Here is a 23,851-nt window from a genome sequence, read left to right on the forward strand (position 1 = left end):
CTGAGGCAGGAGGCTGGGCCTGGACCCCTGGGTCTGAGGGAGGAGGCTGGGCCTGGACCCCTGGGTCTGAGGCAGGAGGGCTGGATCTGGACTCCTGTGTTTGAGGGAGGAGGCTGGACTCCTGGGCCTGAGGGTTAGGGTTGAGCTGAACTCCTATGTCCTGAACTCTCTCCCCTTCTCAGATCCAGCAGGGGCCAGTCCTCATCTGGCAGTCCCTGAGAGGCACCATGGAGGGATCCCTTCTCCCGTCCTTGCTAATTCTACTGCTGTCCTTAGCCCTGGGAACTGCTGGACAAGACGGTGAGGCCCTTCCCCGCATCCCCCCTGAAGCTCTCCAAGCAATCCCTGGGTCGGCGCCCCCTCCTCCGGGGCATCTTCCTCCCCTGGGGGGCTGCCTGGCTTTGTGCCCCTTCTCTGCGGCTTCCTCCCAACTCCAGGGGCCCCTGCCTGCCCAGGGCCCTGTCTCCTCCCGTCAGCGTCTCTCCATCCTCTCGGCCTGGGATGAGCCGCTCCCGCGGGCTTTGAGGATGTCCTCCATCCGCGGTGCGTTTCCCTGGCGTCTGCATCCCGCCCTGCGTCCCGGCGGCTGCCCCGCCCCCGCTCTGCTGCCGTTCACGCACGTGTCTCCACGTTTCTCCTCAGATCAGGGTGACAAGAGTGGGGACAAGATCATCGATGGCTTCCCGTGTGAAAGAGGCTCCCACCCGTGGCAGGTGGCCCTGCTCAAGAACAGCCAGCTGCACTGCGGGGGCGTGCTGCTCGACGAGCGCTGGGTGCTCACCGCCGCCCACTGCAGGATGAGGCAGGTGGCCAGGCGCGGCCAGCGGGGGAGCTGCCAGGCCTCCACCCCTCTCTGGGTCCCTGTCCCTTTCCCTCTGTCAGTCTCTGAATGTCACTTCCTTCTCCCAGTGAGTACAACGTGCACTTGGGCAGTGATCGGCTGGGGGACAAGAGTGCCCAGAAGATCAGGGCCTCAAAGTCATTCCGACACCCTGGCTACTCCACCAAGACCCACGCGAACGACCTCATGCTTGTGAGGCTAAACAGCCCGGCCAGGCTGTCGTCAAAAGTGAAGAAGGTCGACCTGCCCTCCAGCTGCGAACCCCCGGGCACCACATGTACTGTCTCTGGCTGGGGCACCACCACCAGCCCTGATGGTGAGGCTGCCTCAGGGACAGGAGCCCAGGCCCAGCCCTCCTCCCTCAGACCCAGGGTCCAGCCCCAGCCTCCTCCCTCAGACCCAGGGTCGAGGCCCAGCCTCCCCCCTCAGGCCCAGGGGTCCAGCCCCAGCCTCCTCCCTCAGACCCAGGGGTCCAGGCTCAGCCCTCCTCCCTCAGACCCAGGGTCCAGCCCCAGCCTCCTCCCTCAGACCCAGGGTCCAGCCCCAGCCTCCTCCCTCAGACCCAGGGTCCAGCCCCAGCCTCCTCCCTCAGACCCAGGGGTCCAAGCCCAGCCTCTTCCCTCAGACCCAGGGGCATAGGCCCAGCCCTCCTCCCTCAGACCCAGGGTCCAGGCCCAGCCTCCTCCCTCAGACCCAGGGTCCAGCCCCAGCCTCCTCCCTCAGACCCAGGGGTCCAAGCCCAGCCTCTTCCCTCAGACCCAGGGGCATAGGCCCAGCCCTCCTCCCTCAGACCCAGGGTCCAGGCCCAGCCTCCTCCCTCAGACCCAGGGTCCAGGCCCAGCCTCCTCCCTCAGACCCAGGGTCCAGCCCCAGCCTCCTCCCTCAGACCCAGGGGTCCAGGCTCAGCCCTCCTCCCTCAGATCTGGGAGCCTGGCCTTGGCCCTATGGGTACTCTGGCCCCATCCTCTCCCCATCAGCACCAGCAGCCCGGGCACCCACGCCTCTGACTGACACTGTCCCCTTCCCTGCAGTGACCTTTCCAGCAGCGCTCATGTGCAGTGATGTGCAGCTCATCTCCTCCAAGGACTGCAAGAAGGTTTACAAGGACCTCCTGGGGAAAACCATGCTGTGTGCTGGTGTCCCTGACTCCAAGACCAACACCTGCAACGTGAGCACCCCCTCCAGCCGCCGCCCTGCCTGCCTCCTCTCAGCTCTGAACCTGCCCTTGCCGTCTCTGCAGGCCTGGCCTCCTCAGCTCTCTCTACCCCTCTCTCTGCCAGGTCAGGGGCAGGACCCACCCAGGGACTGCTGTGACCCTGGGCATGTGCAGAGTTCAATGGGACTGAAAAAGATGGGTGGGGCCACTCAGCAGCCTCAGGCACCAAAAACTCAGTGATTAAGATAAATCATATTCTAAGCAACACATTTTTAATATTATTCATGCAAAAAGCCCACAATGAACAGAGTGTCACAATTTTAAATGAAAAGTGGATTTGTTTTATTGAATATCCTTTTGCTTCAGGCACCAGCTTGGTTCAGCACAGCCTGGGACTGATGCTGTTATTATTTAAAATTTGCTATTGTGTCATCCAGGTGGTAGTTTTTTGATTTACATTTGATCTTGAAAGTATTATCTTAAAGCATTATTTACTGTGATTACTGAGATTTTATGCCTGATGCTAATTCCTCACTTGCCTGACCCTTGTCCTGATCCGGTCCCCTCTTCCTCATCTGTTGTCACCACCCTCTGTCTCTGAACGTTTCCCCACATCTCTCTCTTTATGCCCAACTTCATTCTTTCTCTTTGTTGTCTCTGTGTTGGGCAGGCTTGGTCCCCACCTGCCCATGTTTCCTCCCTTTCAGCTCTAGGGGAGGTAGAACAGTGTCATTAGGGACAAGGAAGGACGAGAGCATGTTCTGGACAGAGTGGGCATCCTTCCCTCCTCTGTTGAAGGCTGGCTTCGTGAATGCACAAGCTGTGTAAGGACCCTGAGTCTCACACTCAGAGGGTCCCACGCTTGGTTTAAAGCTCCCCTGTTGCTGTCCTGGAATTCCCTGGCCCACTTCATGCAGGAGGGGTCATACATCATTCCACTGAAGAAATGCTCCTCTGCCCACTGGCTTGGAACAAGTCCTTATCAAACACCTTGTGTGGGAAAATTAATGGCCTACGCATCCTTGGGAGCCCCGCCCCCTTCCTGAGATTGGCTGCGTTGGCCAGGCTCAAACCAATGTCTTCACAGGACCTGGTCTGTCCATTCTGCTAGGGTACTAATTCCTGCTCTCCCATTGGTTCACAGAGATGAGTCTCTTCTCATTGGCCAGAGTGGAAGCCAATGGTCTGGCAAGACAAAGACCGTGAGCTGGTGTAGAAGACTGAGTTAGGCCTCTAGGGGGCTTTGCTCTGAATCCAAAGCTAATCCATTTCCCCTCCTTTATTCCCTCCAGGGTGACTCAGGAGGACCATTGGTGTGCAAAGGTACCCTGCAAGGTATAGTGTCCTGGGGAACTTTCCCTTGTGGCCAACCCAATGACCCAGGTGTCTACACCCAAGTCTGCAAGTTTACCAGTTGGATAAAAGAGACCATGAAAAGGTATCGCTAATGCAACACCAAGAGTGAATACATCACCGTGTGCTCTGAACAGAAAGCTTGCGGAGATAAGGACGTGGATGACCTGTAAAGTCATATCTGACTTTCTTTCCTTAAAGACATAATAAAACCTCCACAATACACCATGTTTATAAACCTGTCAAAATAGCAAGGCTCTAAAACCCAAAGAAGTAAGAAAATAAAATAAAAACCCTCCGTGCTGTGGAAAACGCAGTGAGACCAACACTCTCAAACGCTGGAGCAGTAAATTTGTACAATCTTTCTGGAAGGTGGTTTGGCAACATGAATTGAAAACCTCACTTAGTGCATTTGACCCAGTAGCTCCAATTCTAGGGAGAAAGTACCAAAATTTAAAAAAACATCAATGAGGTTTGAATCCATCACCACATTATGTATTGTGGCAAAATCATGGAAACATTGAATACGTTCCAAAGGAATGGCTTGTCTAGACATTGGGTCAGGTTGTCCAAGGAGGTTACGAAGTTATTAAAAATAATACTCAGGCAGAATTGTGTCATGCAAGAATGTTTACACTATATGATGTTAAATGAAAGAAAACCACAAAAAAAAAATTATGTGATCCTAACCATGTAGAATATATGTAAAATGAAATGTTCACGGAATAAAACCTGGAAGGACATGTGCCAACCTGCAGGTGGTGTTTGACTCCTTTATGGATGTGCATATTCATAGCCTGAAAAATAGGGTTGAGAAAGCTCCAAAGTCCTAAGGTTGCCAGGGAGGACTCCTTGAGGAAGGAGACTCTAGGAAACTGTGTCTGACTTTGAGCCTGGTCTCTCCTCCACACCTGGTCATCATTTCTCTCCATTTCGGGGGTCTCAGTTTTCTCATTTGTAAAGTGGGAGATAGAAAGGGTGGAAAGAAGGAGGAGAGGAGCTGCCCACTACATCAGGTAGCAGGATGTGAAAATGCTCTGAGCATCTCCTGAGCCACACACAGGAGGGAGAAAGGGGTGGGTGGCAGGTAACAGGACAAGGGGAGCCCCAGAGGCCTGCCCACATCAGCAACCCGTGTCCAGGTGCCAGAGGAAGGAGGTGGTGAGTGGGCTCCTGCTCCACAAAGATGGGGAAGGGGCTCTCGAAGGGGCAGGGGAGTCTCCTGTGACTCAGAGGCAGGTGGCCTCCTAGCCACTTGCCCTTGGACAACTCTGGGCAGTCACACCTCAGACGCTGCTGACAGAGGGATCTCTCCAGCTCAGGAGCTGCTTCTCCTACCTGTCCTTCCTGTTTCTCTCCCAGAATTTCCTCCCCACCAACATTCCCCAGGTCTTCCCACTCATCTCACCTCCCTGAGACTCTCCTGATCCCCCTAAGCCTGTCATACCGAGGGATTGCCACCACCAATCCTCTGCAGAGAGGAGGCTCACAAGAGGCAGGCCTCCTCCCTCAGACCAGGAAGCCAGGCCCAGCCTCCTCCCTCAGACCCAGGGTCCAGGCCCAGCCTCCTCCCTCAGACCAGGAAGCCAGGCCCAGCCTCCTCCCTCAGACCCAGGGTCCAGGCCCAGCCTCCTCCCTCAGACCCAGGGTCCAGGCCCAGCCTCCTCCCTCAGACCCAGGGTCCAGGCCCAGCCTCCTCCCTCAGACCCGGGGTCCAGGCCCAGCCTCCTCCCTCAGACCCGGGGTCCAGCCCCAGCCTCCTCCCTCAGACCCGGGGTCCAGGCCCAGCCTCCTCCCTCAGACCCGGGGTCCAGGCCCAGCCTCCTCCCTCAGACCCGGGGTCCAGGCCCAGCCTCCTCCCTCAGACCCGGGGTCCAGGCCCAGCCTCCTCCCTCAGACCCGGGGTCCAGGCCCAGCCTCCTCCCTCAGACCCAGGGGGGCAGGCCCAGCCTCCTCCCTCAGACCCGGGGTCCAGGCCCAGCCTCCTCCCTCAGACCCGGGGTCCAGCCCCAGCCTCCTCCCTCAGACCCAGGGTCCAGGCCCAGCCTCCTCCCTCAGACCCAGGGTCCAGGCCCAGCCTCCTCCCTCAGACCCAGGAGCTCAGACCCCAGCTCTCTTCTCAGACCTCAGCTCCTCAGTTCCCTCTGTCTTGGGGCCTGTGTTGAATTTAAGGAATGTGAAGGGATTTTATTCACTCAACCCCACAAAGCTCAGCCATTTTCCTTCTCTCTCCTGCATCCACTCCAAATCAACACACATCTAAAATATATTTAAAAAAAAAAACTGCTGCACTGAATTGGCCTGGAGGCCTCTGGTCCTCTGCTTCCATGGGCAATCTGTAGGTGGGCTGGTTTGCAAAGATTGGCGATGGTGCTCATGTTAAATTGGTTTTGTTTTTTGGGTTTGTTGTTGTTGTTGTTATTGTTACCAGGGGTTGAACTCAAGGGCATTCCACCACTGAGCCACATCCCCATCCCATATTTGTATTTTATTTAGAGACAGGGTCTCACTGAGTTGCTTAGCCCCTTGCCATTGCTGAGGCTGGCTTTGAACTCGCGATCCTCCTGTCTCAGCCTCCCAAACTACTGGGATTACAAGCATGCGCCACTGAGCCCAGCTGAATATTTTTTTAAAGATATTTTTGTTTGTTTGTTTGGTGCTGGGGATCTAACCCAGGGCCTTGTGCATGCAAGGCAAGCACTCTACCAACTGAGCTATATCCCCAACCCCTTAAATATATATTTTTATAGCTTTATTTTATTTAGTTATTTTTTTTAATGTGGTGCTGAGGATCGAACCCAGGGCCTCACACATGCTAGGCAAGTACTCTACTGCTGAGCCACCACCCCAGCTCCTCATTTTGATTTTTTAAAAAATAATAACATCATTTTTTTTTAACAGACAGTATAATATAGTAGTCAAAAGCAGCAGCTTCCAAGACCTGGCTTCTTGGATTTAAATCCCAGCTATTTGTGTGTGTGTGTGTGTGTGTGTGCAATGCTGGGATGGAACCCAGGGTGTCGTGCGTACACCACGTGGCTGCAGCCCACCCCAGCTGATCACCCTTTCTGCATCACTTCACTGTCCCTCTCCTTCAGCCTTTTTTATGTGTGTGGGGGGGAGGGGGTCCTGGGGATTGAACTCAGGGGCATTCAAACCACTGAGCCACACCCCCAGCCCTATTTTGTATTTTATTTAGAAACAGGGTCTCACTGAGTTGCTTAGTGCCTTGCCCTTGCTGAGGCTGGCTTTTTAAAAAAATAATTAATTAATTAATTTTACAGTAGAATGCATTTTGACCCATTGCACACAAATGGAGCACACCTTCTCATTCCTCTGGCTGTCCATGGTGCAGAGCCACCCCAGTAGTGTGATCATACATGTATAGGGGTAATAATGTCTGTCCCACTCTACTGTCCTTCCCTCCCCCACAGTCTCACCCCTCCCCTCACTCCCCTCTGCACAAACCCAAGTTCCTTTATTTTTCCCTAACCCTCTCCCTGAAAGAACGTTCAAGGCTTGCGGTCGGAGAAAATGCCCATTTATTGAGGAATAGCTCTGCATATTTATAGAGCCAGGGACGGTTTGACAGTTATGACAGTTTAATGGTTGAATGGTTTGACAGTTGCCTGGGGTGCTTTCTGATTGGTGGGTAAGGATCATGTGAGCCAGCAGGGCTAGTCTGATTGGTGGGTAAGGATCATGTGAGCCAGCAAGGCTCACCATTGGACGGCAGGATCATGTGAACCAGCAGGGCTCACCATTGGAAGGCTCTTCTTGGGGGATGGGGAAGTTAGTCTTTGGGGGGGGGACTCCCAACACTCCCCCACTATGGATCAGCATCCATTTATCAGAGAGAACAATAGGCCTTTGGTTTTGAGGGACTGGCTTATTTCACTTAGCATGAACTTCACCAGTTCCATCCATTTACCTGCAAATGCCATAATTTCTTTAAGGCTGAGTGATATTCCATTGTGTATATGTACCACATTTTCTTTATCCATTCATTTGTTGAAGGGCATCTAGGTTGGTTCCATAGTTCAGCTATTGTGAATTGAGCTGCTATAAACATTGATGTGGCTGCGTCCCTATAGCATGCTGATTTTAAGTCCTTTGGGTATAAACTAAGGAGTGGGGTAGCTGGGTCAAATGGTGGATCCATTCCAAGTTTTCTGAGGTACCTCTATACTGCTTTCCATAGTGGCTGCACCAATTTGTAATTGAGGCTGGCTTTGAACGTTAGATCCTCCTGCTTCAGCTTCCAGAGCTGCTGGGATTACAGGTGAGCACCACTGTGCCTAGCTTCTCCTTCACCCTTGAACTGGGAGAAAGAGTACCTGCCTCACAGGGTTGTGATGAAGACTAAATAAGTTAATATGTAGAAAATTCTGGAACATTGACACTGAATAAGCCTTCAATAGGTGTTAGATTTTATTATTTACGACTCCTGGTATTTTTCCTGCTCATTCTCTTATGAACTTTCTTTATAAAAAAGTAATTTATCAGGGTGGGGCTGTAGCTCAGTGGTAGAGAACCTGCCTCACACCTGTGAGGCGCTGGGTTGGATCTTCAGCACCATATGAAAATAAACAAATAAAGGCATTCTGTCCATTTTTACAACTACAAAAAAAAAAGATTTTTAAAGTAATTTATCTGTAAATGCCATGGTTTTATTCTCTTTTATTGCTGAGTAATATTCCAGTGTGTTCATATGGCACATTTTTAAATCCATTCATGCATTGAATGATGAATGTTTTCTTTGATATAAGGATGTTGATTCATAGTGGGATGGAGGAGGGAGCATGGGAGGAATAGACAAACTCTAGATAGGGCAGAGGGGTGGGAGGAGAAGGGAGGGGGCATGGGGTTATTAATGATGATGGAATGTGATGATCATTATTATCCAAAGTGCAGCATGAAGACACGAATTGGTGTGAATATACTGTGTATACAACCAGAGATCCAGAGAGATGAAAAATTATGCTCTATATGTGTAATAAGAATTGTAATGCATTCCACTGTCAAATATAAAATTTTTTTAAAAAGTAATTTATTGAAGACCTAGACCTCTGCAGAGCAAGTCACTTTGGAGACAAATATCCAATGAATAAACAGGATGGCTGGGGGGACAGCAAGACCATGACAGTCACTGTCAAGTGGCTAGAGTTGGAGGCTTGGGTCTCTCTTAGAAGTTCCTCCACTCCCCAAGGCTGACCACCAAGGGGATGCCAAGAGATGGGCCCTGTTCACCACCGTGTTGGAGGTCAAGTTCCAATTCAGACTCCACCTCTTCCTGACTGTTTGACATTGAGCAATGAACTTCCCCTCTCTGAGCCTCAGTTTTCCAATCTGTAAAACAGAAGTGGGCGTAACAAAGTCTTTTAGTCATTAGGCCAACATTTCCTAAGGCTTCCTCTGGGCCAGGTCCTGTGCAGGTACGTGGGACCCAGCAGTGAGTCAGCCCCAGGCCTGTCCCCAAGAGCCTGAAGTCCCGTGGGGGTCAGGGACATTGATTCAGATGGCCCTGGTCCAGGGTGACTGGAAGGAGGCACAGGCTGTGGGAACCACATGAGAGAGTGACTAATGACGGCAGCAGGTGGAGGTGACTGGTGTTCAGGGAAGGAAGAGGTGAGGCCCAGGAAAGGCCGGAAGAACAAGTGGTTGTTGCCTGGAAAATGTGGTGAGAGCCTCTAAGAGGGCCCAGCAGAGTGGAGGCCAAGGTCAGGGGCACGCGCTGCTAGGACCCCTGGGGGGTGGAGCGCAGAGAGGTGGGCAGCGCACGCCAGGCAACATGGGAGGCACGGCTGCCCTCAGCCCCCCGGTCCCCCCGGCCTCCCCATGACCCCCCGCCACCCTCAGCTGCCCCCAGCCACCCTGGCTTTCGATGGCCCTAGGTATGGTGAGTGTCCCTGAGAGGAGCTGACATGTCAAAGATGGCAGAGTCCAAGCAGGGGGTACCCAAAGATCCCTGTGCTGATTTTCTTACTGTAATTTCATGTGCCAATGATAATTTTTATTCTAATTTGTTATCTATGACAGCAGAATGCATTACACTTCATATTACACATATAGAGCACAATTTTTCATGTCTCTGGTTGTACACAAAGTAGAGTCATACCATTCATGTCTTCATACATGTACTTAGGGCAATGATGACCATCTTATTCCACCATTTTTGTCACCCCCATCCCCCTCCCTCCCCCCCCTTTGCCCTATCTAGAGTTCGTCTAATCCTCCATGCTCCCCATCCCAGCCCCGCTATGAATCAGCCTCCTTATATCAGAGAAAACATTCAGCATTTGGTTTTTGGGGATTGGCTAACTTTACTTAGCATTATCTTCTCCAACTCCATCCATTTACCTGCAAATGCCATGATTTTATTTTTTTTAATTGCTGAGTCCATTGTGTATATATGCCACATTTTCTTTATCCATTCATCTACTAAAGGCATCTAGGTTGGTTCCACAGTTTAACTATTGTGAATTGTGCTGCTATAAACATTGATGTGGCTGTGTCCCTGTAGTATGCTGTTTTTAAGTCCTTTGGGTATAGACCGAGGAGAGGGATAGCTGGGTCAAATGGTGGTTCCATTCCCAGTTTCCCAAGGAGTCTCCATACTGCTTTCCAGATTGGCTGCACCAATTTGCAGTCCCACCAGTAATGTATGAGTGTACCTTTTCCCGCATATCCTCGCCAACACTTATTGTTGTTTGCATTCTTAATAGCTATCATTCTGACTGGAGTGAGATGAAATCTTAGTTTTGATTTGCATTTCTCTAAGATGTTAATTTTTAACACCTTGAGTTAAATGAGTATTAGAATGAATTCCTGTTTCTTTTTACTTTTTTCCTTCTTAAATTTTTAAATGGACAAGTAAAAGTTGGGCATACTTATATTGTAAAACATGAGGTCTTGATAAAAGTCATGTGTACCTTGTGGGAGGGCGAAATCCAGCTATTTGACACACACACACGGCCTCACATGTTGATTCTTATTGTGTGTGTGTGGTGAGAACACAGAAGATCTTACTTCTTTTTCTTTTTATTTATTTTTTTACTTTTACTATTGGGGGTGCTCAGGATGGAACCCTGGGGCTAGCATGCTAGGCAAGTGCTCTACCCCCAGCTGCACCCCAGCCTTCGTTCCAGTTTTTAAAGAAATGTGACTACTAGAAACCGTAAGCGTTGGGGGGCATTATGTGCGTCTTGATTAATGCTTCTCTGGATGCTGAAGTTTCTCAAATACCAGGTCAAGAACTGAGACTGTCCTATGAGGTGTGGGGAACCACGGCAGGGAGGTGAGAAGCAGGGATCAGAATCAGGGCACAGAGACCCTCTGGGGCCCAGCAGGGGAAGCAGAGACCAGGAGCCCCTGGATGGTGGGGGGTCTGATTTGAGAGGAGCCAGGAACATGGGGCCAGAGGGGAGGTGAGCCCACACAGAGAGGAGACAGGGGGACAGGGTTACAGCTCCAAGGACTGTGGTTAGGTCCCAAGAAGAAGATGCTAAGTGCAGGTGGGACCAGGTGTGAAGGGTCCAGAGAGGATCCTGAATGCCAGTTTGGACCTTGTGTGAAGGTGATAGGAGCTGAGCGATCTAGGGTGACAGTTAGATATAGTGCAAGGAAAACGAGGTCACCTGAGGGGCCACACCCTCTGTCCTTGACTAGCACCTGCCTCCAGTTTCCAGACCCAAGTTCAAAGGTACCTCCCCAAATTCTCCCAGATCCCTGCGTAGCCTCCTGCTACCCCACTTCTCACCAAACCCTGTGGCTCCCGAGTCATCTGCATCCCTGCTTCCCTCTCCTCTGTGTCCCTCCCTGAGTGCCCTCATCTCACCAGTGAGCCCTCAGCTGCTCCGGGGCCCTGCCAGCTTCCCACCGCTGCAGCCCCGAGACCAACTCCATGGGCACACGCTTCCCAGGAAACCTGCAGGTACCCGCAGAAAACAAGCAGGAAGTTACGGCCAAGGCGGGGAGGGGGGGGATGCAGAGAAAGCAAGAAAGAGGCAAAGGTCAGAGAGACACAAAGCAGAGAGGGAGAAGAGAGACAGACATGGAGACACCTGACCACGGCCGGGGGAGAGATGGAGCCAGAGACCCCAAAGGTGGCCAGACTTAGAGGAGCGGAGCCAGGAGGATCCAGAGAGCTGAAACACCCAGGCAGGACCAGGTGGGCAGTCAAGGACCTGGCCCGACTGCCAATCAGACAGGGACAAAGGAAAGCCATTGACACAGCCTCCCACCCGCCTGCCTGGAAAGAGGTTGAGAAACGGAGCTGCTGGGAGCGTGGCACTGGGTACAGGGCGGACAAAGCCGGATTGTTTGGGGCCCTTTCCCCACAGTGCCTGGGCCTGCTCCCCAGCCCTCGCCAGGGGCCAGGGCCAGCGAGCGGACACACCCTTTCTCACTGCTGGCTGCTCACACTCTCCTGGGACACAGAGGTCGTCAGCACCCACAGAGGGACTTCTGGGCAGGTGAGTCACCCCAACCCCACTGAACCCAGGCAGCTGGTGCAGGGCCTCAGTGCTCCCCACCCAGGAGTGAGGGTTGCAGGTCTCAGAAGTTCACAGACAGGGTGGGGGACTCCTGAGGCCGGGCCTCCATTTGATTATCTGGGAGGCTGGCATTTGGGTCCTCAGTCAGCTTCTCAAAAACTCAGAAGTCTAAAAAGAAGGAGAAAAAACTCCACTTTACCTTGCTCTCCAGACTCCAGCCCTCCTCCCTCAGACCTGAGAGTCCTGATTCCCAGCCCTCCTCCCGCAGACCCAGGGTCCAGGCCCAGCCTCCTCCCTCAGGCCCAGGGTCCAGGCCCAGCCTCCTCCCTCAGACCCGGGGTCCAGGCCCAGCCTCCTCCCTCAGACCCGGGGTCCAGGCCCAGCCTCCTCCCTCAGACCCGGGGTCCAGGCCCAGCCTCCTCCCTCAGACCCGGGGTCCAGGCCCAGCCTCCTCCCTCAGACCCGGGGTCCAGGCCCAGCCTCCTCCCTCAGACCCGGGGTCCAGGCCCAGCCTCCTCCCTCAGACCTGGGGCCCAGACCCCCAGTGCACTCTGGGATCAGTACTCCCTTCCTGACAGCTGGGTCAGGGGGTCACCAGGAGCCGAGGTGTGGGGCAGAAGGAATGCTTGTGGGTGGCCTGGGTAAGGAGGAAAAGGGTGGGGTCAGCCTTTAGGCTCCAGGACGTGGGGAGACAGGGGTTAAAAGGAAGTATCAGGGAGCGTCTGGGGACAGACCCAGCCTCTTCCCAGGAGGCCAGGGAGCCAGGCAGGTCCTGTGCACAGCCCCTGCAGCACCCACGTCCCTACCTGCTCCCTGTGTGTCTGATTCGGAGACACCGGTTCTGCTCTGTGAGTCTTCTCTCCCTATTTCTCTGCCAGGGGCTCCCGGACTCTCCGGGCCTGGCCTCTCTGTCTGCGTGAGTGATAAGCTGCTGTCCTTTCCTCCTACCCAAGAAACCTGTGGCTAGGAGAACCCAGGCCACCCGCAGGTAAGAACCTACAGATGTGGGGGTGAGTGACAAGGTCGGCAAAGAACAAAGGTGCAGAGGGGAAGTCCCACAGCTGGGAAGAAGGTCAGGGACCCTCTGGCTGAACTCCTGCCTCCAAGGGGTGATCTAGAGCTTGCAGAGGCAGAAAGCACGACTCAGAATCTTTGAGCCTCGGGCCCAGGAGACGTGGCTGTGGATTCTCTTTGGCACCTGCCTTCACGGGACCCTCAGAGGGAAGGCATGGGTTTGGGGAAAGAAGATCAGGAGGCCAGAGGGAAAGGCTAGGTCACGGTCAGGGGAGCAGAGCAGGCGGAGAGGAAGGAGAGGATGAGGGGGAGGCTGGGGCACTAAGGCACCGCTGGCCTCTCCCCCAGGAATGGACTTGAAGAAGACACTGATGGTGGCGCTCACCCTCGTGGCTGCAGGTGGGAGGAAAGAAACCTAGATGGGGGAGGCTGGTGGTGGAGTCTGCCGTCCATGGGGAAGAAGTCGGCAGGGTGGGATGTGCCAAGGCATGGCGGGGGGGGGGGTGCCTTCAAAATGAGAAAGAGTTAAGAATGGGGTGAGGAGGGGAGAAGGGGTGGGGAGGACCGGATCGGGGGTTGGAGGTAGAGTTTAGGGATGAGTTTGGCTTTGAGGATGGGCACAGAGATGGGGAAGGAGTGGGCGGTGGAGAAGGTGAGGAGGAAGATGGACACAGGGCTGGGTTTGGGTGGGGAGTGGCGATGGCCTTGACTGGGGTCACCTTGGTGGGTCTGCCTGGTGGGCATGCCCAGATTCCTCTCTGACCCAGACCCTTTCTCCCTCAGCCTGGGCAGAGGAGCAGAATAAGTTGGTCCATGGTGGACCCTGTGAGAAGACATCTCACCCCTACCAAGCTGCCCTCTACACCTCGGGCCACCTGCTCTGTGGTGGGGTCCTCATTCACCCGCAGTGGGTCCTCACAGCTGCCCACTGCAAAAAACCGTGAGTCTGTGCGCTGCAGAATGAGCTGAAGCAATTAGACCTTCAGGTGTCTCATAGGCTTAGGAGGAGGCAGACCCAAGCCTCCACCTGCCCCTGCACAACCCCCTGCCCCCCACATGACTAAGTTCATCCAGATAGTACTTAAAGGAGTACTGATTATCCTTGGGAATTCTCAGGGGTTGGTTCCAGGATCCCATAAGGACAGCATAACTCTCAGGTGCTCAAGAATGGTATATTGAATATTGAATGACGTGGTATTTGCATATAACCTATGGACATCCTCCTAAATACTTTTTAGATTACTTATAATTCCTGAGACAATGTTTTGTTTTGTTTTAGTGATGGGGATTGAACCTAGGGACACTTAACCACTGGGCCACATCCCCAGCCCTTTTTATTTTTTATTTTGAGACAGGATCTTGCTTAGGGCCTCCATGAGTTTCTGAGGCTGGCTTTGAACTCAACAATCCCCCTGCCTCAGCCTCCCAAGCCACTGGGATTACAGGCTGAGCCACTGCACCCAGCTAATCCCTAAAACAGTGTCAATGCTATGCAAATAGTGGTTCCACTGTGCTGTTTAGGAAATAATGACAAGAAAGAAAGAGTCTGTACATGATCAGTATAGATAGTTTTCTTCCACAGTCTAAGGTTGGTCGACTCCGTGGATGTGGCATCCGCAGATCAGAGGACTGACTGTACCAAGCAGTGCCGGGGCAGGAAGCCTGGCAGAATTGCTCCTCTCATGAACTTGCCTTCTAATGGGCCCTGAAGGACATGCTGGGGGGTTGGGGTTTAACTCTTAACTACAGTGGGACTCAATAGAGTGAGGTTTACATTTGGGGGAGCACCTAGCCATGTGAAAGAGGACAGGGCAAGAGGAGATTAAGGGAGCCCCAAGTGGGGGCTGTTGTTGTCGCCTGGGGACATGAGATGGTGACTTGGACCAGGGAGGTAGCAGTGAGGATGGAGGGAAATTGGGAGGTATTTTAAGACCAAGGACATGATAGCAAAGGACCAGAGAGAGAGGAGGCAGGGCTGATCTCCAGGTGCTTGCCCTGAACAACTGGGAGTCCTGTCATGGGGAGGGGACATCAGACATTTCCTTACAGCTGAGGTGAGTTTGAGCTACCTGAAGGTGTTTAAGCAGAGACACTAGGTGGGCCCTTGAAACTCAGGGGAGCACTCAGAGGAGTAGGTAAAATTAAGGCTCCATCCACAAACACATCGTATTTAAAGACATGGGACTGGACAGGATCATCCAAAGAGCAGTTCTAGACAGGGAAGCACAGAGGGCCCGGGGCTCAGCCCAGGACCTCAGGATCACCAGTTAGATTCCAGATGCTGTCGCGTTCAGTGCTAAATGCAGACCAGGGTTAAATCACACAGTGAAGAACACAGTTTACACCCATGTCCTGGAATCCCTGCAGTAGTAGATGAGGAAACTGAGCTCAGATGAGTAGTAAATGACAATTCGGGTATTTGGAAACCAATTGTCAGGACTCCCTGTGTGGGGGATGCAGAATCATGCAGAGTCAGGAACTCCAAGGCCCCCAGGGAGACCCGGGGTCACCCCCAACATCACCATCCACTCATTTGGTGCACAGTGACTAAGAATACCACAAAGTGCCAGATTTGAGTTGGTGGTAGAGCTTCAGCCAGGGACACATCAGGGCAGAAAGAAGTAGCAAGTCAGATCTTTAAGAAACACATCTTCAAAATCCAAGATAATTACCGTAAGGCTAAAGAAGGAAAAAACAGGGCTCCTACTTTTGATGGGAGAAATCAGGAAAGACTTTCCATGAGATGTGATTCAAGCTGAGGCATAAAATAGGAGAACTGGTAGCCAAAGGAAGAAGGGGAAAGAGCGTTGGAGGTCCAGGAAATGCCAAAATGAGGCCCCTGAAGATCCAACAATCTTGGATCTTCTAAGAGTGACTAGTTCACTGGAGGGCAGGAGGTGGTGGGAGAGAAGGGCGGGAGGTGAGCAGGCGGATCCCAGGGGGTCTCCAAGGCCAGGCTGAGCAGCTTGGACTTTTTTCTGAGGGCAGTGGGAGACTTTTGAGCAAGGGAGGAATTCTTTGATTTGTTTCAAAAATATCTATCAAACACGTATCACGTACCAGATGCTGGTTGAAGCCCTGGGGATCCTGTATCTGAACAGAATAAAGTCTCTGGGCTGACCTCCTAGGGCCTCACCAGCTAACAAACACCATGGCCAGCAGCCCCCAGGGGCTAACTAAATAAAAATGAATGGGAAAAAAGGCACATTTTGAGCTCTCGATATCCACATGCGGCTGGTGGCCACTGTGCTGGACAGCGTAGGTGGAGAACATGACATCATGGCAGCAAGCTGTATTGGACGGCAGTGCTACAGGAGGAGGAGACGCAGTAGAGAATATTTAGCAATAAATGCACAGTGGGCGGGTGACGGCGACAGGTTCTCTGGTGAAAAGGAAAGCAGGGCTGGATATTTGCATTTTCACTGGGCAGAGGGAAAGCTTTACTGAGAAGGTGACACTTGAAGGAGCTGAGGGAGAGAGCCAGGCAGATACCCGTCTTGCTGGCACAAGAAGCAGCTCTTGCAAAGGCCCTGGGGTGGGAGGAACCCTGTTGTGTTCAGGGGAAGCCAGTGTGGATGGAAGAGGAGGAGGGGGAGAGAAGGAGGAGATGCTGTCTGTACCATGGAGAGAACTTTAGCCTTCACTCTGATTGAGCGGGGAGTTGCAGGAGGGGTGTGAGCACAAGAGGACTGACTTTCCTTGTTAGAACCCTCTGGCTGCTTTGTGGAGGGTGGACTGTAGAGAGACAAAGGCAGTAAGCAGGCCACTGCGGTAGTCCAGGTAAGAGACGACAGCTCAAACCAAGATGGTAGCAATGGTGGAGGTGAGTGGCTGGATATAACTCACACAGCCAAATGGGCCTCTGGACAGCTTGGATATGGGGCAGGAAATAGACAGTCACGGATAGCCCCCAGGGTATTCTGGAAGGCTGTGGGAGGAGCAGAGCAGGTGAGTCATGATTCCCCAGCTTCAGACGCAGCCCATGGGCCCCGGTAAGACCCAGCCTGCTTCCCTTGCAGAAAGCTTCAAGTCTACCTGGGGAAGCACAACCTCCGGCAAAGGGAGAACTCACAGGAGCAGAGCCCTGTCGTCCGGGCTGTGGCCCACCCTGGCTACAACGCTGCCACCCATGACCAGGACATCATGCTGCTGCGTCTGGAATACCCAGTCAAACTCTCTGAATGGATCCAGCCCCTGCCGCTGGAGAAGAACTGCTTGGCCAACCACACCAGCTGCCACATCCTGGGCTGGGGCAAGACCGCAGATGGTTAGTGAGGGGAGGTGACAGGGGAACAGGCCAATGGCGATGGGGGAGGTGAGCAAAGGGTGAATGGTCAAAAATGAAGGTGGGTCAGAAGATGAAGGGCCATGGGAAGATGGGTTAATGGTGAGGTCTGCTGGGCGCACCACCTTGAGAGGGATCCTTAGGAGCTGGGCAGGTGGGTGAACAGCCAATGGGGAAAGTAGACCAGTGGATGAACAGCATGGAAAAGATGGGCCGGAAAAGGAAGGGTTAGTGACAAGGGTTGACCAGTAGGAATATTCTAATCAGGAAGGTGGCCAACGGTCCCCAAGATGCACTTATGGGCAAGAATGGATAAATGGAGGAGGAACTAATAGAAGAAGAGGGATCGATCAACAGAGGAGTCTGTTATGTGAATTCCAAATGCAAACAGAGTAGAGACAGCTGGTGGGAAAGGGGTCAAATGGGAAAAGGCCAGTGGTTGAGAGGAGTCATTAGAGGAAGGATCAGAGGAAGCACAGGTTCAATGGATCAGTGGGAACCACGGAGGGGGGTCTGGGAGTGAAACACCAATGAACAAGGCAGATTCCCTGATGAAGAGCCAATAGGAATTGAGAGGCAATGGAGAAGGGTGGGGTCAAAAGGAAAGGACCAATGAGGGCTGTGGACCAGGGGATGAAGAGCCAATAAGAAGGGAGAGCCAATGGGGAAGGGCAGGACCAACGGTCAGGTGGCGACTAATCGGATGAACAAATAGGCAAGAAGGGCTGATGAAGGACAGGTGAATGCTCAGGAGGGAGATGAGACAGGAAGAAAGTCCTAGAGTCCAACCAACTGGAACTGCTGAGTGGGGGATGGGAGGAAGGGAGACAAGTGGAGGAGAGAAAAGGGAAAGCCTGTAGGGAAAGAGATGTGGGCAGAGATGGCACCTGGGACGGTGGGCCAATGGCAGGTGAGGATGATGGGGAAAGCGACCAATCAGGAGGCGGGGACGATGGAACTGGTTCTAAGCCAGAGAGGCACACAGGAGAGGGAAACAATGGGAAATGCGACCAACAGGTGGCCTTACACTGTGGAGGGATGCTGGGGAGGACGGGGAGGGGCGTCCAGCAAGCCCGCCCTCTCTCGTGGCAGGCGACTTCCCCGACACCATCCAGTGTGCATACATCCACCTGGTGCCGCCCGAGGAGTGCGAGCGGGCCTATCCTGGCCAGATCACCCCCAACATGGTGTGCGCAGGCGACGAGAAGTACGGGAAGGATTCCTGCCAGGTGAGGCCACCGCGACCTGCCAGTTCCACAGCCGAGGACGGAGACACAAACACACAGCCAGAGACAAGAAGAGAGACCAAAACAGAACTGTAGGGAGCCTGAGAGATGGGCTGGGAGGGAGCTGGGACAGGCAGCCATTAAGATAGTCGTCAGAAGCAGGAAATGCAGAGAGAAGGACGGATCCAGACCAGAGAAGACACACGAAGGAGGCAGGTGGTGCACGGAGCCGCTCTGCCTCACACAGGGCGCCCATCGGGAGCTCTGCTTGGAAATGACCATGCTCTGGAGCCGGGTGACCCCGCGGGCGTCTCTGTCTTTCTCTCTCCCTGAGTCATCCATTCCATCTCTGAGTACCTCTAACTCTGCTCCATGTGAGCCTTGTCTGTCCGTCCCCCCCTTCCAGGTTGCTGCACCTGACTTTCTCCCTCTTTCCCACAGGGTGATTCTGGGGGTCCGCTGGTATGTGGAAACCGCCTTCGAGGCCTTGTGTCATGGGGTAACGTCCCATGTGGATCAAAGGAGAAGCCAGGAGTCTACACCGACGTCTGCAGATATACCCACTGGATCCGGAAAACCATTCAAGCCAAATGACCCTGACATGTGATATCCCCGACTCTTGACCTATGACCCTACTGGCTGGCTCCAGAATTTCTCTTCCCCTGACCTTGCCTTCCTTCCGCACCTGCCTGGTTGTGACCCTTGACGCTTCATAAAGCAATGATGCAAGAGCACAAATCCTCCCTGATTTGACCCCAGCTCCTCCCTTGCTCCACTGGGGTGGGAGAGCAAGGACAGGGCTGCAGTCTTCCCCCACTACTAAGAGAACCCAGACCCCTCTAGGCCACTCTCCCTGCCTGGGCTTGTCCTTCCTGCAGACAGAATGCTGGTCCAATACTGGCAGATACTGAGCTGGAGGGCCAGTTTGCTATCCTCGGGCAGTACCTTCCTTTACAGAGTACATTAAACAGTATATTCCTCATGGGATGGGGCTACTGGGACGATGTGAAGTTACAAGCACGTGAAATACATATAACAGTGCCTGGCCCGGCATGCGCCCAATAAAGGATGAATTTTATTACTAAGGTGCTTTTCGCTTTTATTCCACATCTGCCTCTTGGAAGCCCAGATTTTCTCATTTTTCCTTTACACTCCAATTTCATTTCAGCCCCTCCAGGAAGCTACCCTTGACTCATCCACCTTGCATTAGCCCTCAGGGATGGCTCTGTCTCTCCTAAGCTCCCCTTGTAGCAGCAAAAGAGGGATGAGAGAGGGTTAGGAGACCACTGTGTGTGAGTGGGAGTGGTGGAGGGTAACATGGGAGAGGATGGCAGAGGCCAGATCTCAAAGGACCTCAGACACCAGCTTGAGAAGCTGGGACTTTCCCTAAGGGTAATGGGGAGCCATAGAAGTGTTATGAGCAAGAGCAGCACTGGGGCCATATGCAGGATGGATCTGAGGGGAGAGACTGGAGCCAGGGGGCAGGGAGGAGTTGGGATAATGGTGCAGGGAGAGAGGATGAGGCTGAGCTGGGGCTGGGACTGGCAGGGCTGGAGAACGGAGACTGGATGTGAGTTTGCCACAAGTAGAAGGTAGGGTGCATGGGGGCTTCATAAGAGAACTGCAATGGTGGAGGCTGGGGCTTGAGGTGGAAGTGGGTGACATGGCGGGAAATGAAGGTCAGTGGAAGAGGATGCCGTTGAGTGTCAGCAGAAGAACTTGGACTTGATGCTGAGGGCTCAGAGGAGAAAGACAAGGGCAGACCTGGGTCTTAGAAAGACTTTAAGATCTTTGCCTTAAGACTCAAAGAACCAGTCAGGCATAGTGGCACACACACACACCTATAATCCCAGCTACTCGGGTGACAGAGGCAGGAAAATCACAAGTTCAAGGCCTGCCTGGGCAACTTAGCAGGGTCTCAGGATAAAATAAAAAGGGCCGGGGGTGTGGCTCCGTGGTAGAGTGCTTGCCTATCATGCATGAGACCCTGGGTCCCATCCCCACCACTACACATGCGTGCACACGCACACACACACACACACACACGCACACAGAGACACACGCACACGCATGAACCAAAGAACCATGACATTTCATCCAGGGGCCAAATGAAAGTGCTAACTCCAGTGAGCAGATGGAACAGGAAGCCCTGGGCATGGCCCCAGCCACCTCCACCCACCCCTGACGCCCACTAAGAGTTATGAATAGTAACTCCCAGGGTCACCAGGAGAAACCCACTCGATGACTGCCCAGAACACAGTTGTCACACCAGCAATGGGCTGGGTGTGTGGGCTATGCACCTTTGAGCACAGGAGGGGACTGACTGACTGACACTGCTGCTCTGACTGGGCTCTGCGACCTATGTGTCCTTCTTGCTCGCTCTGCCTATGATCCCCACACAGCCCCTGAGATGCATGTGAATTTCCAAGCTGTCAATCACAAGACATCACCAAGCAACCCCCTGAAACCCAGTCCCTTGCCTTATTTGGGTTGAACTTTCTCAAATGCCTTCCCCTCAATAAATAGGATGGTGTCAGGCGTGGTCTCTCTTTTCGCCTGCCTCTCTTGCCTCCTTTGTGGAAGCTGAGGTCGAGGAGCCGTCACAAAACCCCAAAAAAGGTATTTCTGTCTCTGTGTGGTTATTTAGTAGCCAGCCCAATTCACCTGGAGTGACCTGATTCAGCCGAGTGTCGTGGCACAAAGTTAACCTCAGTTAATGGAGAGGGAAGCTTCTTCCTTAATGGATAATGAGAATACCGACCATCTCCCACAATAAGAAGCCGTGCCAGACACTGTTCTAAGGTACCGTTATTGCTGGGTTTCGGTTCGCAACTAAAAGGCTCAGGGGTCACTCCAGTTAAACTGGGCTAACTGGGCTGCACGAAATAACCACACAAGAGACACAAATACCTTTTTCTCTGGGGTCGCTGTGACGGCTTCTCTGACCTTAAGGGTCCACAGAAAGAGACAGAGAGAGCACGCACTGACCCCTTTTACTGAGGAGAAGCTATTCAAATGAGGCAAGGGGTCAGGTTTCAGGGGCTGAGTCTATCTTCATGATGTCCACTGTCAGCAGGTTGACTGACACCTGGGTAGGCCACACCCAAGGGCACAGTAAGAGGAGGGGACACACACAAGGCACTTCCATGGAAGATTCTATCCTAAACAGGGCAAGGGGTTCTATTACAAAGGAACAGGTGAGCGTAGCTTCACCCATGGGGCTGTAGCAAGACACACCCATGCACGAGACACCGACCCTCGCACCCAAGAAGGGTGGGGAAAGCTCTGCCACATCTCTGCGACTGAGCGCCTCAGCACCCAGCCGGGGAGTGTGACTCAGTCACGTACAAGGTTGGTCTCCCACACGTTATCATTCCCATTTACAGTTGGGGAAACCAAGGCACAGAGAGGGTCCGTGGTGCAGCCAAAGTTTCACAACTGGTGGTGGCCAGGCCAGCATTTAGATGCCAAGGGACTGTTGCCATGGGGTGGGCTCCTAACTGCTCTTCTACACTTGAGTTTTCTTTTAATGCTGGTATGTGTTAGAATCAAGTGGAGAAGCCTTTAAAGCCCACCCCTTTGCATGAATTATTTTGAAGCAGAACCTCTTGCATTTGGCATTTAAGATACTTTTCTTTTTGTCTAAGAGAGTTTTTCTTTCTATAGGGATAGCCTTACGACTTCAGCTTAAAATGTGTAATTCACTGATTTGTGATTTTTAAGTTGTCAATTTACATCCAATATTGGGATATTTGGAAGGATGCACTGTTGATTGTATTTATAAATGCAATACAATTAGATGCACAAACTTACTGAAATGCTTGATATTGGGTCTAAAAATTAAGGACTTTTGGAAGACATCGAATGTGTAGGTTTTAGAAATGTGGTTTAAGATGTTTAAAGGCTTTTAATTAGTTTATAAATAGGAACAAACAGTATTGTAAAGACTCCATAAAAGTGACTGTTAAGATAAATATAGAATTAAAAGTTTTGCAAACTGAACTTAAAAGACCACAGAAGTGGGGCGGAAACACCCAGAGAAGTGGGTCGCTCGTTATGCATGAAATATCAATGCCCATAACAAAATAAACCTCAGCATAGGTGTTCGTAGCTTCAGATTTTTTTCCCCTGTGCACTACTTCCAGCCTCGGGGCTCTAAAACCTCTCATGTGACAGGTGCTGGGTTGCAGAAGCCAGGTACCCGCCCTTGGAGGTAAGAGCCCAGGGAGGACTGCATATCTCAGGTCATTTTGCTCAGGACAGATCTGAGTCTGGCACATGGCAGATGACAGTTTTGACTCTTACCTCCTAGTGCAGGCAGGAGTCTGTATATGGAGTTGGGGGCAGACATAAAGAGGTCAGGAGGGGTAGCGCCACATGCCAGGACTGGGCAGGGAGAAACCGCGGTTCAGGCTCCCCACCCAGTGCCCCATTTCCTGAAGGGCCAAGAGCCACCCGCCCCCTATCCTGGCTCTTGGCCTCTTTTCCAATCCATAGGCAGCCTTGCTCAACTCTGTCACCATCCGGGCCAAGGCACCTGCCGGGTGCCCCAGGCTGAGTCCCTGTCTTTTTCTGCCCCATGTCCTGGGCCCCAGGGAGAGGGGCAGAACGAGGGGCTGAGGGGTTCCTCTGCTCAGTGGCCTGGGTCTCCCCTGACCAAAACCCAGAATGAGGGAGAAAGACACATGAAGATGCAGAGAGACCAACACCCCACCAGTGACACAGAGAGAAGAAAGGAGACAGACACAGATTGAGAAGAATCAGTCCCAGAGAAAAGAGGTATAAGATGGAGAAGGAAAGATACAAATCGAGACACAGGTGCAGGCTACAGAAAGGGCCTGAGGAGCAGCGGGTGATGGATCCTTCATCATCTTGACTATAGTCACGTTTCGTGCGTGTGGATGTAAAATCTCATCCAATTGCACACTTCAAATATACATGGTTGCCTGCTTTTCAGTTATGCTGCCAAAGAGCTGGAATGTTACAAAACAGAAGGAAATCGAGGAAAATAAAGGTTTGAGGATTCTTTTTTTTTTTTTTTTTTTTTTATAACTTATTTCTTTTTTTCTTTTTTTTTTTTTTTATTGTTGGCTGTTCAAAACATTACATAGTTCTTGATATATCATATTTCACAATTTGAAGTGAAGCTAGCCAATCCCTAAAAAACAAATGTCAAATGTCTTCTTTGATATAAGGAGAGTAGCTAAGAACAGAGTAGGGTCGAAGAGCATGAGAAGAAGATTAACATTAAACAGGGATGAGAGGTGGGAGGGAAAGGGAGAGAGAAGGGAAAATGCATGGAAATGGAAGGAGACCCTCAGAGGTATACAAAAGTACATACAAGAGGAAGTGAGGGGAAGGGGAAAAATAATACAAGAGGATTCTAAGGTAGATTTGAAAGCAGAGCATTCAGACCATTGCAAAAGACAGAATCACAGAGAACAGCAAGACACAGGGACACGGAATGACAGGGACACTGAG

General features: G+C 52.4%; 2 protein-coding genes across 3 annotated transcripts; both read left to right on the forward strand.

Moving 5' to 3' along the window:
* The first annotated feature begins 227 nt into the window (after positions 1-227).
* Klk7 (kallikrein related peptidase 7) lies at positions 228-3,445 on the forward strand. Of its 2 annotated transcripts, none has more exons than XM_027920462.2 (5): positions 228-300; positions 643-806; positions 914-1,157; positions 1,873-2,009; positions 3,290-3,445. In XM_027920462.2, the coding sequence occupies exons 1-5, from the start codon at positions 228-230 to the stop codon at positions 3,443-3,445; spliced, it is 774 nt and encodes a 257-aa protein (XP_027776263.1). The 2 variants fall into 2 exon arrangements, with proteins under 2 accessions (XP_027776263.1, XP_027776264.1); XM_027920463.2 differs by having other exon boundaries at positions 643-802; positions 910-1,157.
* Positions 3,446-17,002: 13,557 nt separating this feature from the next.
* On the forward strand, positions 17,003-18,964 carry LOC114079257 (kallikrein-6). The gene is made up of 3 exons (XM_027920465.2): positions 17,003-17,126; positions 18,237-18,373; positions 18,812-18,964. The coding sequence occupies exons 1-3, from the start codon at positions 17,003-17,005 to the stop codon at positions 18,962-18,964; spliced, it is 414 nt and encodes a 137-aa protein (XP_027776266.2).
* The last annotated feature ends 4,887 nt before the right edge of the window (positions 18,965-23,851 follow it).

The sequence above is a fragment of the Marmota flaviventris genome, chromosome 18 (genome assembly GCF_047511675.1).
Source record: "Marmota flaviventris isolate mMarFla1 chromosome 18, mMarFla1.hap1, whole genome shotgun sequence".
In the NCBI taxonomy this organism is placed as follows: domain Eukaryota; kingdom Metazoa; phylum Chordata; class Mammalia; order Rodentia; family Sciuridae; genus Marmota; species Marmota flaviventris.

Coding starts and splice junctions, on each gene's coding strand:
- Klk7 (XM_027920462.2), top strand. CDS start 228: ATGGAGGGATCCCTTCTCCCGTCCTTGCTAATTCTACTGCTGTCCTTA. Junction 1,158..1,872: donor CACCACCACCAGCCCTGATG/GTGAGGCTGCCT, acceptor CCTTCCCTGCAG/TGACCTTTCCAGCAGCGCTC. Junction 2,010..3,289: donor CCAAGACCAACACCTGCAAC/GTGAGCACCCCC, acceptor TATTCCCTCCAG/GGTGACTCAGGAGGACCATT.
- LOC114079257 (XM_027920465.2), top strand. CDS start 17,003: ATGCTGCTGCGTCTGGAATACCCAGTCAAACTCTCTGAATGGATCCAG. Junction 17,127..18,236: donor CTGGGGCAAGACCGCAGATG/GTTAGTGAGGGG, acceptor CTCTCGTGGCAG/GCGACTTCCCCGACACCATC. Junction 18,374..18,811: donor ACGGGAAGGATTCCTGCCAG/GTGAGGCCACCG, acceptor TCTTTCCCACAG/GGTGATTCTGGGGGTCCGCT.